This window comes from Carassius carassius, chromosome 45 (assembly GCF_963082965.1).
Source record: "Carassius carassius chromosome 45, fCarCar2.1, whole genome shotgun sequence".
Classification (NCBI taxonomy): Eukaryota; Metazoa; Chordata; class Actinopteri; order Cypriniformes; family Cyprinidae; genus Carassius; species Carassius carassius.
The window spans coordinates 7,337,424-7,352,757 of NC_081799.1; the positions used below are offsets into that span (position 1 = coordinate 7,337,424).

Sequence of the window (15,334 nt, forward strand, 5' to 3'; positions counted from 1 at the left end):
ATATTACATTTTTATTTTTATTTATTTATTTGTTTGTTTTTAGACATCTGCGAAAAATATAACCTGAACATTTCTTGATGGTCTTTGTAAGAATCACTCAAAAATTCACAAATATCATTCCACAAACAATTTATTTAAGCAATGCATGTGTGCAGTTATTTGTCTCACCGCCTCCTGGATCTCACAGCGGAAGACGTGGATGCGGAAGATCTCAGTGTTGTAGTGGCTCTCGGTAAAGGCGAAGCAGTCGCTCTCGGGCGAGCCGTCGTGGCCGCGGACACAGAAGAGGATCTTGTAAATGGGGTAGTTGGCAATCTCAGTGCTGGTCTGAGGGTCCAACAGCCTGATGAGATATTCAAGTGCAAGATGCTTTAACCTCTTTTTAAAGAAGCATCATTTCTTTTCTTGGTTACTGCGGTCATTAGCTTCCTAAAATACCTGACGGTGCCCTCTGAGACTCCGGGCACAGAGAGGGTGACGTCCAGGGGCATCTGGCACTGGCTGCGGAGGATGCTGACCATACGCAGAGCCTCCACCTCACTGCGCGGGGCATTCACTGACGCACAGCCTAAATACGTCAGCTTACTGAACACCACGCTGTCTTCATCAGGGACAGGGGTCCCGGGACTCAAGTCAGAGGGCTCATCTAGAAGCAGTGATGGAAAGAGAGATTCAAAATTAAACTGTCAATGTTTTGGACACACTTGACTTGACTTGACCTTTTGATCTGAATGCTTGAATTAAATGCTTGAAATTGTTTTTACACCACATTAAATAGCGCCTATGTATGAATTTTCATGAATAGAATTATAACAGGTGTGTCTTGATAACAAATGACCAGCAGGTGGCACTCTGTATATGTATTATACTGAAAAGGTTAATAAGGATAAGAAAATAATACTAATATAATTAGAATTTCATCAAAAGGTTGATTTCACTAATTCCATTCAAAAAGTGAAACTTGAATATTATATTCATTCATTACACACAGACTGATATATTACAAATGTTTATTCATTTTAATTTTGATGATTATAACTGACAACTAAGAAAAATCGCAAATTCAGTATCTCAGAAAATTAGAATATTGTGAAAAGGTTCAATATTGAAGACACCTGGTGCCACACTCTAATCAGCTAATTAACTCAAAACACCTGCAAAGGCCTTTAAATGGTCTCTCAGTCTAGTTCTGTAGGCTACACAATCATGGGGAAGACTGCTGACTTGACAGTTGTCCAAAAGACGACCATTGACACCTTGCACAAGGAGCGCAAGACACGAAAGGTCATTGCAAAAGAGGCTGGCTGTTCGCAGAGCTCTGTGTCCAAGCACATTAATAGAGAGGCGAAGGGAAGGAAAAGATGTGGTAGAAAAAAAGTGTACAAGCAATAGGGATAACTGCACCCTGGAGAGGATTGTGAAACAAAACCCATTCAAAAATGAGGGGGAGATTCACAAAAAGTGGACTGCAGCTGGAGTCAGTGCTTCAAGAACCACTACGCACAGACGTATGCAAGACATTGGTTTCAGCTGTCGCCATCCTTGTGTCAAGCAGCTCTTGAACAACAGACAGCGTCAGAAGCATCTCGCTTCAAAAAGGACTGGACTGCTGCTGAGTGGTCCAAAGTTATGTTCTCTGATGAAAGTAAATTTCACATTTCCTTTGGATTTCAGGGTCCCAGAGTCAGGAGGAAGAGAGGGGAGGCACACAATCCTCGTTGCTTGAGGTGCAGTGTAAAGTTTCCACAGTCAGTGATGGTTTGGGGTGCCATGTCATCTGCTGGTGTTGGTCCACTGTGTTTTCTGAGGTCCAAGGTCAACACAGCCGTATACCAGGAAGTTTTAGAGCACTTCATGATTCCTGCTGCTGACCAACTTTATGGAGATGCAGATTTAATTTTCCAACAGGACTTGGCACCTGCACACAGTGCAAAAGCTACCAGTACCTGGTTTAAGGACCATGGTATCCCTGTTCTTAATTGGCCAGCAAACTCGCATGAACTTAACCCCATAGAAAATCTATGGAGTATTGTGAAGAGGAAGATGTGATATGACAGACCCAAGAATGCAGAAGAGCTAAAGGCCACTATCAGAGCAACCTGGGCTCTCATAACACCTGAGTAGTGCCACAGACTGATCGACTCCATGCCACGCCGCATTGCTGCAGTAATTCAGACAAAAGAGCCCCAACTAAGTATTGAGTGCTGTACATGCTCATACTTTTCGTGTTCATACTTTTCAGTTGGCCAAGATTGCTAAAAATCCTGTCTTTGTATTGGTCTTAAGTTATATTCTAATTTTCTGACATACTGAATTTGGGATTTTCCTTAGTTGTCAGTTATAATCATCAAAATTAAAAGAAATAAACATTTGAAATATATCAGTCTGTGTGTAATGAATGAATATAATATACAAGTTTCACTTTTTGAATGGAATTAGTGAAATAAATCAACTTTTTGATGATATTCGAATTATATGACCAGCACCTGAATATATATATATATATACATACATATACATATATGTATACACACACACACAGGAAACAGCGTGATTTTTATTTTACTTTTTCTTACCCCTGTAAGATCTCTCATTGAGTTCACTCTCCTGAGCTCCCTGAATGGGCAGCACTATCTCAAGTTTAGGGGGGATTGGTCCGGACCGCAGTGGCACAGCTGTAGTGGGATAGCCATGCTTGACCCCTCCCAGATGGTCCGGTCCGCCAACTAGTTCAGTTACTGAAGGGTCCATCAGCACATCTTCCAGCTCCTGCTGTAACTGCTGCTCACTGCCGTTGCCCACAATCTGAACACACACACACACACACACACACACACACACACACACATCAGTAAAGTAATTTAATAACTCATGTGAGTCACTTACATTTATAGACCCAAGATGATGAACAAGCAAAGGGCTGGACAGTATCGGACCATAGTTAAGTCAGGGAAAATGGCATATTCTAAATTTCATGAATGCAACAACGCTTTGATGGACAGACATAGAGTGCAATCAATATGCTGTGCTGTACTGCAGGAGATTTTGTAAATTAATATTTTCAACGTTACATCATTTGAACGATGGACAACAAAGTTAAAATCATTGCAACCCACTGAACAGACTGTACAGTGGATACTTATGTATACTTGTTGTGTTTGAGGTTGTCTACACTAAATGCATCAAACCAAAGTTCCAAATCCATTTGTCCTGTTGTTGGAAGTAGCGTAAGCACCTGGAGTAGCCACATCAAAGAGAATGGGCTGTTAGTGAACTATCTGTAACTCAACACATTGCACCAAGAGAAGACCAAATCACTGATCTGTCTACTATCTCTCATGTTGCATTGCTCGCATAGGCCTAGTTAAAGATTAGAACTGTCAATTTAAAATTGTATTCATTTAATTGCAAAAATTTAATGCAATTGTAATGAACAAATAATTACACCCTCTGCCCTGATTAAAGGGGTTTTACACAGTTCACAAAGGAACTTTTGAGGTGAAAATTCACTTTTACATGTTGTATTTGAACTGAAATGTGTCTGAGCCGTTGAAGACGAAGTGGATTAAGTTTGTTTTGGAAGGGAATGTGCCCCCGATCCACCTAAATGCATCTGTGTTTGCGCAAATCATTCGTGATCCAGCTTCATCTACAGAAGAAGTGAGTATACATTAGTTTTTTTGATGAATCTTTGCAAATCACCTTTCCTAATAATGTGCTAGTTAGCAAGTTCTGCGGCTAAAGTTTACAGCCTCATGAGAAGCCCTATGAGGCTTGTCACATCACGGAAGAAAGGGGCGGGGTAAGCGAGCTCATTAGTATTTAAAGGGACATGTACTAAAACGGGTTGCTGTAAACAAAGCTGTTTTTTGACAAGGCAAAAACAGTGTTGTTTTACACTAGGGCTGAAATGATTCCTTGAGCAACTCAAATACATAAAATCATTGAGGCAAATTATTTGTCTTTTATCTGAGCAACATGACACAGCTTCATTACTGAATGAAACAACCGTTTAAATGATTCGGTTCAATCACAGTGACTCACTTATTAACAGTGACTCGCTGTCACCTACTGGTTTTAATTTCACATTTAAAGTATATTAAAAAAAATGTTTAATAATAAATATCAATATTCAATGTTTATGCTTAAAATAAAATAAAATACATATTCATGCATATGTAACTGCAGGTGCCAATTGTCTCTCTGAGCTGAATTAAACTGTGTAAATGGACTTACATCTACCTTTTTTAAAGTAATGTGAATTTTTTTTTATATATTTTTATTTTATTCATTTTTATTTATATATTTGTATTTGCATTTTGAAATGTAATTTGGCAATTAAATGCATTAAATGGGTTTAGGTTTCACGGGTATTAATGTATGCAGTTTCAGCAATAAAAAAAAAAATTCTAAAAAGGAAACAAATTAGTTGTTTATTTTTAAGAGACCTATCTTATTTTCTATTGTACATTAAGTATTGCTCTTTTTAATAAAGAAAAATTACTTTATCTGAACCTTCAAATTAGTCGATGGAATAATTGCTAAAATACTAAAATAATCAATAACTGTAGCCCTATTTTACAATATAATTGAGAAATTTTAACCAAAGTATGTTATCGACTTCCTAATCCTATCAACTTGTGGAAAAGGGGCATCTGATGACCTCTTCAAAGGCCCTTATATACTTCAAATGAAGTTTGTTTTCGTTCTTCTTTCATTCGTTCTTTGGGGGCAGAAAGAAGTTTGAAAAGGCTGAGCGACGGTATACGGTTTCCGAACTTTCCAACACCCCCATCCTGCTGGAGGCGGGGTGTAGATTAATGTAAACGTGTCAAAATGCTCGCTAGTATCCCCTAAACACAACAACGATGAAATGATGAAGTGTAGGCAGTCTAGGTGTGAGACGGGCAACAATGGTCAGAATATTATAGACATAATAGGCAGCTGTTCAGAATCAAGGCAGCTGTTCAGAATCAAGCATCATGTTTGCAATACAAAAGAACCATAATCAGTCCATTATGGGAAGTGTGAATGGCTCATAGTCTGAAAACCTTAGCATGATGTGGAAGAAAATATTGGAGTGTGTTTGTAATTTATTTGATTAAACTGGATAAATTGTTACAACTTTTCATATCTTATGTGGTGTCATGATTTACCTTTGATAAAAACAAATGTTTTTTATTGTACGTATGTTCCTTTGGCATTTCATTTATTGAATACCATTTAAACTCTCTTAATGAAAGAACAACAGCATCAGTATGGTGTAACATTTATTTGAAACATGTATTTGGTACTTGCTCCCTTATATCTTTTCTATTTCCTTTCTTTTCATGGCTTTGGAAAACTAGTCTCGGATGTTTCTCTGTGTCGCTTTGTGCATAACTCCGGGTGGTCTACACTAAGCTTTGTTGCAATTTCTTTCTAGGAATTGTACAGGTGCGGATAAATTTGTGCAGCTCAGCTTTTCAACATTCCAATGTATTCAGTTCTCCTCTCAAACCTCTGTAGAATTAGAATTAAAAAAAATATTTTTTAATTGCACGTCAAAGGAAGGTGGAGTTTCAGGACACACCCAGCCACTGTGTAACCACAACGGACCAATGGAAGCACAAAGGTAAACACCAAAACAAACTCCCCCAGAAAGCTTTTTACAATTAAACTGAAATGTGATTTTTCATAAGAGGTCTTAATTCCAAGCCATCTTTGATTTCAATCGTTGAAAATATTTAGTAAATACTCATAAATAGTTTGTTTCCTTACATTATTTTAAAATCACAAAGATAAGAAATGCACTTTAAAAAAATAAAAAAATCCTACCTTTAATAGGTGAGGAGCTATATTTTTAGTACAAACCTTTAATGAACTAAGTGTGAGAATTAGGTCTAACAGCGCTCGTCAATGTCAAAATGACTGAGATGGCCAATCAGATCAAAGTAGGCGGGGTTTACTGTTCACAGAAGCAGAGCACGAAGCGTCAGTTTAACGTTAAAAGAGAGAGGTAAGATGAAGCTGCAAATCATTTAATTAGTCAACTTTTAATAGAAATGTTTTATAGAAATGTTAAATGACCGACAGCTATATCCAGTGATGAAAAATTTTCTCAAATATGGCCATTTTGAGAGAGAGAGAGAGAGAGAGAGAGAGAGAGAGAGAGAGAGAGAGGTGTGTGTAAATTGTCTAAGTCTGTCTCTCTCTACAAACAATGAAGTGATTTTGCCCCCTTTGTTGTTGAGAAATATAATGTAGTGATTCAGTATCGATTAATAAAAGTTGCGTGGCAGCACTGACAAGTTTATGAGCTGAATGTTACGTTTTGCACAGCACGATCTCTGATCTCTGTGTGCGAGTGGTGTGTGTGTGTGTGTGTGTATGTGCAATTAATCAATTAAATCAATTAAAGCAGTGCATTAAAGGTGATTAAACTGAACTGTTTTAATGCATTGGCCTTGTCACACTGGCACACTGTGTATCTGTTATTCAAATTTTTTTGCTATTTATTATTATAAATAATATTTATTTATTTATTACAATTATTCAGAAACTATTTGCATCAAATAGTTTTTTGTCGTTTCACTTAAAAATGTGTGTGTACTAAGGCTGCACGATGTGTCATTTAAGCATCGATATCGCGATATACGAATCCACGATAGTCACATCGCAGGATGTGCGATGTAGGCTGTCGTAGTTGATCCGTTATTCATTAACTGTACGGGCCAGCTACTCCCCTGCCCTTGACGAATGTGATTCGCGGATTAATTGCACAGCTTAACCATCATAGAGTGAAAGTTTATAATTGACAGGACTGAAAACCACATGCAAGTTTAACAGGGCAGAGAGAGAGGGAGCGCAAAAGAGACAGAGAGAGCGCGCGAGAGAGACAGAGAGAGCGAGAGAGAGAGAGAGCGCGAGAGAGACAGAGACAGAGAGCGTGCGAGAGAGACAGAGAGAGAGAGACAGGGAGGGAGAGCGCGCGCGAGAGAGAGAGACAGGGAGGGAGAGCGCGCGCGCGCGCGAGAGAGAGAGAGAGACAGAGACAGAGAGCGTGCGAGAGAGACAGAGAGAGAGAGACAGGGAGGGAGAGCGCGCGCGAGAGAGAGAGACAGGGAGGGAGAGCGCGCGCGCGAGAGAGAGAGAGAGACAGGGAGGGAGAGCGCGCGCGCGCGCGAGAGAGAGAGAGAGAAACAGGGAGGGAGAGCGCGCGCGCGCGCGCGCGAGAGAGAGAGAGACAGGGAGGGAGAGCGCGCGCGCGCGCGCGTGAGAGAGAGAGACAGGGAGGGAGAGCCAATAAAGCAATATGAATTGAATAGAGAGAGAGAGAGAGAGAGAGACCGAGAGAGAGCGAGCCATTTTCAAACAACACGAGCGCTGTCTTGCTCTCTCTCCCTCGCGCATATTAATCAATTGACACGATGGTGTCGATTTTTAAATCATTTAAAATGAGAATGTAAGTGAGCTCACCCCATTTTTGTTTGTAAGAAAAAATATTGCAATATATCGCAGAAAAATAAAATATCGCAATGTCATTTTTTCCCAATATCGTGCAGCCCTAGTGTGTACCGTTTAAATACAGAATATATTAAAGCCCCCCCCCCCCTTAATAAATTCTGTATTTAAACGGTATGGTGTGTTGGCACAGTGGTTAAGCAGAAAAATTAAAAATGGCACGTCATGCTGAAAAGATTGACGACCCCTGCTTTAACCTAATGAAGCATTTTTGAAGGTGAACTACACAACCGTGAATTATTTGGTGCACCATGCTGATGATCAGCATTGGCCAAACTTGGGCCATCATCGAATGTCTGTCAAGCTCAATTTCATGCCATGTTCCACACCACTGACACTAGTCCCACCTCTATGATGTTTTAGCAGATTGAGCATGTTGTACCGAAATCGGATAGAACAAAAAGAAAAATGAAAGCAACAAAAGCAAGCAAACAACACAGTTGGCTGTCCCAAATTGAAATCCCCATCTTACCTGAGCATTTAATATGATCAGTGTACAGTCGTGGCCAAAAGTTTTGAGAATTATATAAATATTAGTTTTCAAAAAGTTTGCTGCTAAACTGCTTTTAGATCTTTGTTTCAGTTGTTTCTGTGATGTACTGAAATATAATTACAAGCACTTCATACGTTTCAAAGGCTTTTATCGACAATTACATGACATTTATGCAAAGAGTCAGTATTTGCAGTTTTGGCCCTTCTTTTTCAGGACCTCTGCAATTCGACTGGGCATGCTCTCAATAAACTTCTGGGCCAAATCCTGACTGATAGCAACCCATTCTTTCATAATCACTTCTTGGAGTTTGTCAGAATTAGTGGGTTTTTGTTTGTCCACCCGCCTCTTGAGGATTGACCACAAGTTCTCAATGGGATTAAGATCTGGGGAGTTTCCAGGTCATGGACCCAAAATTTCAACATTCTGGTCCCCGAGCCACTTAGTTATCACTTTTGCCTTATGGCACGGTGCTCCATCGTGCTGGAAAATGCATTGTTCTTCACCAAACTGTTGTTGGATTGTTGGAAGAAGTTGCTGTTGGAGGGTGTTTTTGGGCAGAATTGCGAGTGAGCCCACTCCCTTGGATGAGAAGCAACCCCACACATGAATGGTGTCAGGATGCTTTACTGTTGGCATGACACAGGACTGATGGTAGCGCTCACCTTTTCTTCTCCGGACAAGCCTTTTTCCAGATGCCCCAAACAATCGGAAAGGGGCTTCATCGGAGAATATGACTTTGCCCCAGTCCTCAGCAGTCCATTCACTATACTTTCTGCAGAAGATCAATCTGTCCCTGATGTTTTTTTTGGAGAGAAGTGGCTTCTTTGCTGCCCTTCTTGACACCAGGCCATCTTCCAAAAGTCTTGGCCTCACTGTGCGTGCAGATGCGCTCACACCTGCCTGCTGCCATTCCTGAGCAAGCTCTGCACTGGTGGCACTCCGATCCCGCAGCTGAATCCTCTTTAGGAGACGATCCTGGCGCTTGCTGGACTTTCTTGGACGCCCTGAAGCCTTCTTTACAAGAATTGAACCTCTTTCCTTGAAGTTCTTGATGATCCTATAAATTGTTGATTTAGGTGCAATCTTAGTAGCCACAATATCCTTGCCTGTGAAGCCATTTTTATGCAACGCAATGGTGGCTGCACGCGTTTCTTTGCAGGTCACCATGGTTAACAATGGAAGAACAATGATGTCAAGCATCACCCTCCTTTTAACATGTCAAGTCTGCCATTCTAACCCAATCAGCCTGACATAATGATCTCCAGCCTTGTGCTCGTCAACATTCTCACCTGAGTTAACAAGACGATTACTGAAATGATCTCAGCAGGTCCTTTAATGACAGCAATGAAATGCAGTGGAAAGGTTTTTTGGGATTAAGTTAATTTTCATGGCAAAGAAGGACTATGCAATTCATCTGATCACTCTTGATTACATTCTGGAGTATATGCAAATTGCTTTTATAAAAACTTAAGCAGGAATTTTTTCCAATTTCCAATATTTATGTAATTCTCAAAACTTTTGGCCACGACTGTGTGTTTGTTTTGTTTTGTCTGTCTGTAAGTTTTGATCTGATTCCACATCAGAAAGTTTGTGGTTCAGCAGGTCTGAATTTCTGATTAGTGTTATTCTTGTTATTTGATTGGCTGGATAGACAGAAGAGTTGATCTGTGATTACAGTCGTAAAAACAGTGACTGAAAACAAAGATGATTTCTCAACACATAGGAACGGCATACAGCGATTCCAGGAATTCCAGTGGGAGCAGACGATTTTGGCAGATGACCTCCACAAAAGACCTTAAAATGTGCATTCTGTTTTGTTTAAAAAAAAAACAAATATATATATAAAAGTGAGACAAAAGAGCTTTAGAATACAAGCTAGAGGTACTAGCATGGACTGGGACCAAAAGGTGACTGGACTAAGATGCCTGGAATTAGGGAAACAGTGAAAGCACCAGACACAAAACAGAAGCCTATAAACACTCTACTGAGCTCTGCACAATCACAATATCACAGTCCCGCTTACTTCCCACACTCAGCTGTTGCACAGGCCAGTGAAGCTGCCAATCAAACTGATCAGCCAATCAGACACAAGGCACAGAGACACAGTACGACCACAAAGCCACAGAGGAAGAGAGAGAGGAATAGATAGATAAAGACTGACCTTAAAGCTGACCCCTTCCTCAGAAATCACCTGTGTAACAAACAGAGTGTTTAAGAGATGCCCACAGAGCTGAGAGAATGGTAATGAATGGGTTAACTGAGAGAGTGTTCTCTGCTTCATGACTGATGGACTGTGAAAGACTGACAACTGGCAGAAACATCTTCACTTTTAACTGCCACAGTAGATCATGAATTGCACTACATAATACATTATACATGACAATGCCCTCTAGTGGCAATAGCAAGTGTTTATGCCCATTATTATTATTCTCATGTCATTACAAACCCATATCTATTCTTTCTACCAAAGAACACACACAAAAAAAGATATTTTGAAGAATGCACTCACTGTCCTTTTTCATAAATTTTAAGTGACTTTATTTCTAGGTACATTTTTGGTAGTTTTTTTTTTTTTGGTAAAAACATTAGAGTGGGTAAATGGTAAAATGTTAATTTTGGTTGAACTATTCCTTTAATAAAAGAGGTGACAAAAGACAACGAGGGAAAAAAGCAAACAGAACTTCAAAGTTGGCTGCTCCATGGCCATGATCAAATGCAAATTTGAAGGAGCAGACTTCACAAGACACCAAAATAAACAAATCCACCAAATCAGAATGCAAAAGTGATGGTGCAATGTGCATACAAGAACCAAGAACACAAGATCTGAAAAGAGGCAAGACTGGAGTGGCGTGGTTGAAACCTCCATGAATCAATGAGATCTGTATGAATGCAACATCTTATTGTGGCCCACCACAATACTAAAACAAAGTGTCAACATTTGTACATAAAGCTGAAAGTGCATTTTTCTAATGTGGTACATAAACAGAGAACACACTGTAGTGCCGATACATCAAATTAGATGATTGAAAAATAAAATCAAAGGTGATACGAACTGGACAGAAATCTCGACAGCATTCATATGGTTTGGTGTCATGTGAGAAATAGACAAGTCAGGGCACAGGCTAAGCACAAGAACAAAGCATGGAATGAGAGTGTGCAGTCTGTTTGTCCTCATGACAGCTTCTGAATGGATGGATGTGAACATTTAAAATCTTACAAGCACTTTTTAAACTAGCTAGGTGGTGCAAACTGTACTTTCTAATAAAATTGATGGGGTGATTTTTCAGTCAGGGGAATGTTCTATACTAGCATGATTTAAAAAAATCTCTTTACAATTACGGTTTTTTCTCATTTTTAAGTTTTTCCTATAATCTCCTTATTTTAAGCCTGTTCCACATCTAGTTTTTTTATCTCCTGTCTATTACACCTTTACAAAAAAAATTTTTTTTTCAAAAAAATTACATTTAGTTATGATTCTGAGCTTTAAAAAATACTTACTATCCTGCTGTGTTAGCACATTTAAGGCCACATCCACAGGAAGCCAGAGCTTTCCCTATCCAATCTTTTTTTTTTTTCTCATCTCAAGAAATATCTGCGTATACACGAAACCATGAAACCGACACAAAACAGTGTAGTATACATGCCAGACCAGAATGTGGCGCTGTAATTCTGCCAGAGAAAAATGGAGAAGCTGTATACAAACTATTAAATATTGTGGGTTTGGAACGACACGGGGGTAAGTGATTAATGACAACATTTTCATTTTGGGGTGGAGTATCCCTTTAATAAAAAGACAATTGTTCAGTGTTTGTTCATGTTGTTGCCGTTTCGTGATGTAGCGGTGTCTGACCCGGGGAGAGAAGTGGGGTGATGACATCATCGTTTCACAAAATATACGGATTGGCGGTCCACACAAAAACGCAAAAAATAATAGCGGTTTCACACTCCCAAAATACCGGATTCGTGTGGACGAAACGTCAATAAGACACAAAATATTTACATATACAGCCAAACGCTTCTCTGCGTGGACGAAGCCTATAGCCCTATTCGGACGGGATTAGTTTTACGGGGGTAGATGGAATAATGTAACTTTACCACAGGACGTCTGTAATATTGATGTCCTATTCAGACTGGATTAGAAAGTCTCAGTAAAACAGTCAGAAGTGGGAGGGGTAACACGATTATGCAGCGCAGTCACCTCCCTCGTCATCACGTGGACATTACGTTGCTTCCTGATTTCACGTGCAAACACGCAACATGGCGCCGTCCAAAAAAATGCGAAACTGTTTTCTTTAATGGTCTGTGTCGTCGTATGCAGGATAAACTTGAGGTTTGCCATTGATTTGTTCCACCGCCTAGAAAGCAAGTGAATGCTTCTTCAAGCGCTTCCATATTTAAAAAAACGTGCAAAATTACAGGCAATGACGAAATACTACCGTGTATATTTTCAGATGGTCTATTCGCACGGGACTAGTATTACCTGAGGAAATTTCTCCGGATCTTTTTACAGAAGGTAAAACGTAATGATTACTGACATGGAGCATTCGGACGGGACTAAAATCACGAGAAGCTCTGATAAAAACTGCTTTACCCCACGTCCCTATGTTAAACTAATCCCGTCCGAATAGGGCTTATGATGTATCTTACTTCTCTTATTATATTTCAATCTAGGGCTACACGAAATCTAATTATGATTTTTCTAATAAAATACTATTTAAAATGCGATTTAAAAAGAAAAAAAAAACAGGTTTGCAGGGCTGCACAATTTGACCAAAATGTTGTGATAATAATAAAATAAATAAAAAATACAACAATTGTATAAAAATCTGTTCATTTAATAATTATTTTATTTTACATTGCAATTGCAAAATTACAATATTAATATTTATTGCTTTATTTAATTATTTTCAATTGTTAAACTATTGAACTTTTTTTTTTTTTTTTTTTTTTATCTTTTGTTGTGCTTCTGGTAACAATTTTGTTTGTTTCTGTTTAAAACCATGCCAGCTTCTGTGGCTATTTTCATGGCGAAATACATTCATGGCTAAATTACATTGGGTTTCTACAATTTATTTTCGAAGAAGACATTTGGCAAAGGTTGCGTTCCCAAATGCACATTAAAAACAATACATACTCACACTAAACCATATAGCATACTCTGCTTTATTTAGATTAATCGTGCAGCCCTACCTACTTAAATTAATAGCTGGTCATTACAAAAAAAAATTGTTACATAAATGCTGATTATTTCAAAATGTTATAAGCACTTAAAATATATATTCAACTTTTTTTAAAGACATTTGGCCTTTCAAAATTCTAAGTAATTAAATGAGCCCTTAATTGAAGAATCCCCCATCTATAGTAAAATTTCTTTCTACGTGTTCTGTCTACTCTTACCTTTAGTCCTGTCTTTTCATCATCGCTACCATTATTAGTGGAGGGGGTCTCGTCCCCCAGGCCGGACACCAGGACAAAGTCCTCACTGTTGAGGGTGGACACAGAGTCGGATGACACGCTAATTTTCCCCACTGAGGCCTTGTCATCCATGACTGCTAAATCAAGCCAGACGTGCTCATGAATGGCAGTTTAATGAGCAAAATTACCTGGAAAACAAAGAGGTGAAAAAACAATGAGAGGAGAAAAAAAACATGAGAGGAGCTTACACCCATGCTTATTTTGAATGCATCCTTTGTGAACTGCAAATATAGTTTGTGGTTCTTTACGCAGCAAGTTTCAATCTGTTCTACAAGCAGCAGCATTTACATGCAAAGCTATTTGTGGGCACATGGTGTCTGCAGAGCAAAATAAAATACAAAACTTTGACAGAAGTGCTGGCTAAAGAGGCAGAGATGTGTGTGGAAATATAGTGTAAAATGATAATAAAGAAATGGCAGATAAATTTGGGTAAATGGAAATTTATTACCAGGTACTCATATTGTAGGCACAGATCAAGGGTCAAAAAAATAAAAATGTAATTTTAACACTAACGATAATAACGCGTTAACTTGCACAGCCCTAATATAAATATATTAATATATATATATATTATATTAGGGCTATATATTATATATATTATATATATTATATATATATAAAATATATATATATATATATATATATATATATATATATATATATATATATATATATATATATATATATATTAGGGCTGGGCAAGTTACGTGTTATTATCGGGTTAACGCATTAAGCAACGCCGACAATTATTTTATTGCGCGTCAACCAAGTTTTTTATTATTATGAAAAATCCGTTGCTTTGAAAATATATATTTTCTATTTAGCTTTATTTTTATTTGAGCTTTAGTATGTCATTTTAGTATGTCAACTTCAAACATATTTTATTATACTTAATTCATTACATTTAGTCATCACAGCGAAATGTTAAGGTTTTACAATTTTCTTTTTAATGTTTTTTATCTAATAATTATACTGCATTTTTATTTCAGCTTCATTTCAGTTGTTGAATTCGAAAAGGTTTAGGCCATTCCAAACATTGGGGGTGAGGGGGGGGCATATGACCAATCAACTTTAGGTATGTCACAGCCATGAAATTTGCTATCAATGTTAGTCTGAAGTACATAAAACATCAATATTTCTGATCTGTTTTCATTTATAAATGTGCATATCTGTTAAAAGTTTATTTAGCCAATACAGTACAATACTAAAAATAGGCTTCATTTTCTTTTTCTTTTTGACTGAGGTCTGAAATATGACATGGCACATTAATATCCAAATGCATATCTATTCTAGCTCTGTATCATTCTATGGCGCATTTATGCAATGATAATGTATGATGGAAATGGGCCTGGCTCTGTTCTACAGCAGCCAATTGTACACACTACACAGCATGCAAAAATCCATTTTATCTCCACAGCAACAGTCAAAGGACAAACAAAGTTGGTGTTGCTGTGGATTGTAAACTGTGCTGCCCGCACTGTACTGCCAAGTGCTGTTTACATTGCCATGCACATGACCGGGTATAACAACACTGTTCAGAATGACCTCATCCTTATGCAAACTGATCAATTATTTTTATTCCAATGAAAGAGAGGCACACTTAATTCTATTGCAACAGTAAAGAAAGCTGAAGAATGAATGATAGATGTGTTTATGAGAGCTGTACCTGTGATTATTTGGAAAGGCTGAGAGGGATTGGCAGAGGGTCAGCACTGAACTATATTTGGATACGGGAGGGAAATAATGGGACTGTACAGGTCCAGACATGAAAACACTAACAAAAGCAGCCGCCTCATTTCACTCTACTGATTCTTCTGCAGATCCCTAGAGGAAGTGTCGAAGAATGACCAGAACCCACAATAC

The 15,334-nt window shown here is 38.5% G+C and overlaps 1 protein-coding gene across 3 annotated transcripts in view; it reads right to left on the reverse strand.

The window, feature by feature from the left end:
• LOC132127796 (rab GTPase-activating protein 1) overlaps positions 1–15,334 on the reverse strand; it is a 125,857-nt gene that overhangs the window by 87,436 nt on the left and 23,087 nt on the right. The window contains exons 2-6 of one of the 3 annotated variants that reach the window (XM_059539910.1): positions 13,394–13,599; positions 10,158–10,187; positions 2,577–2,805; positions 439–646; positions 169–343 (exon numbers count right to left, since the gene is read on the reverse strand). In XM_059539910.1, coding sequence (XP_059395893.1) covers positions 169–343; positions 439–646; positions 2,577–2,805; positions 10,158–10,187; positions 13,394–13,543 — 792 coding nt within the window. In that variant the 5' untranslated portion in view covers positions 13,544–13,599. The remainder of the gene's footprint in view (positions 1–168; positions 344–438; positions 647–2,576; positions 2,806–10,157; positions 10,188–13,393; positions 13,600–15,334) is intronic. The other 2 variants (XM_059539911.1, XM_059539913.1) reach the window with 2 other exon arrangements.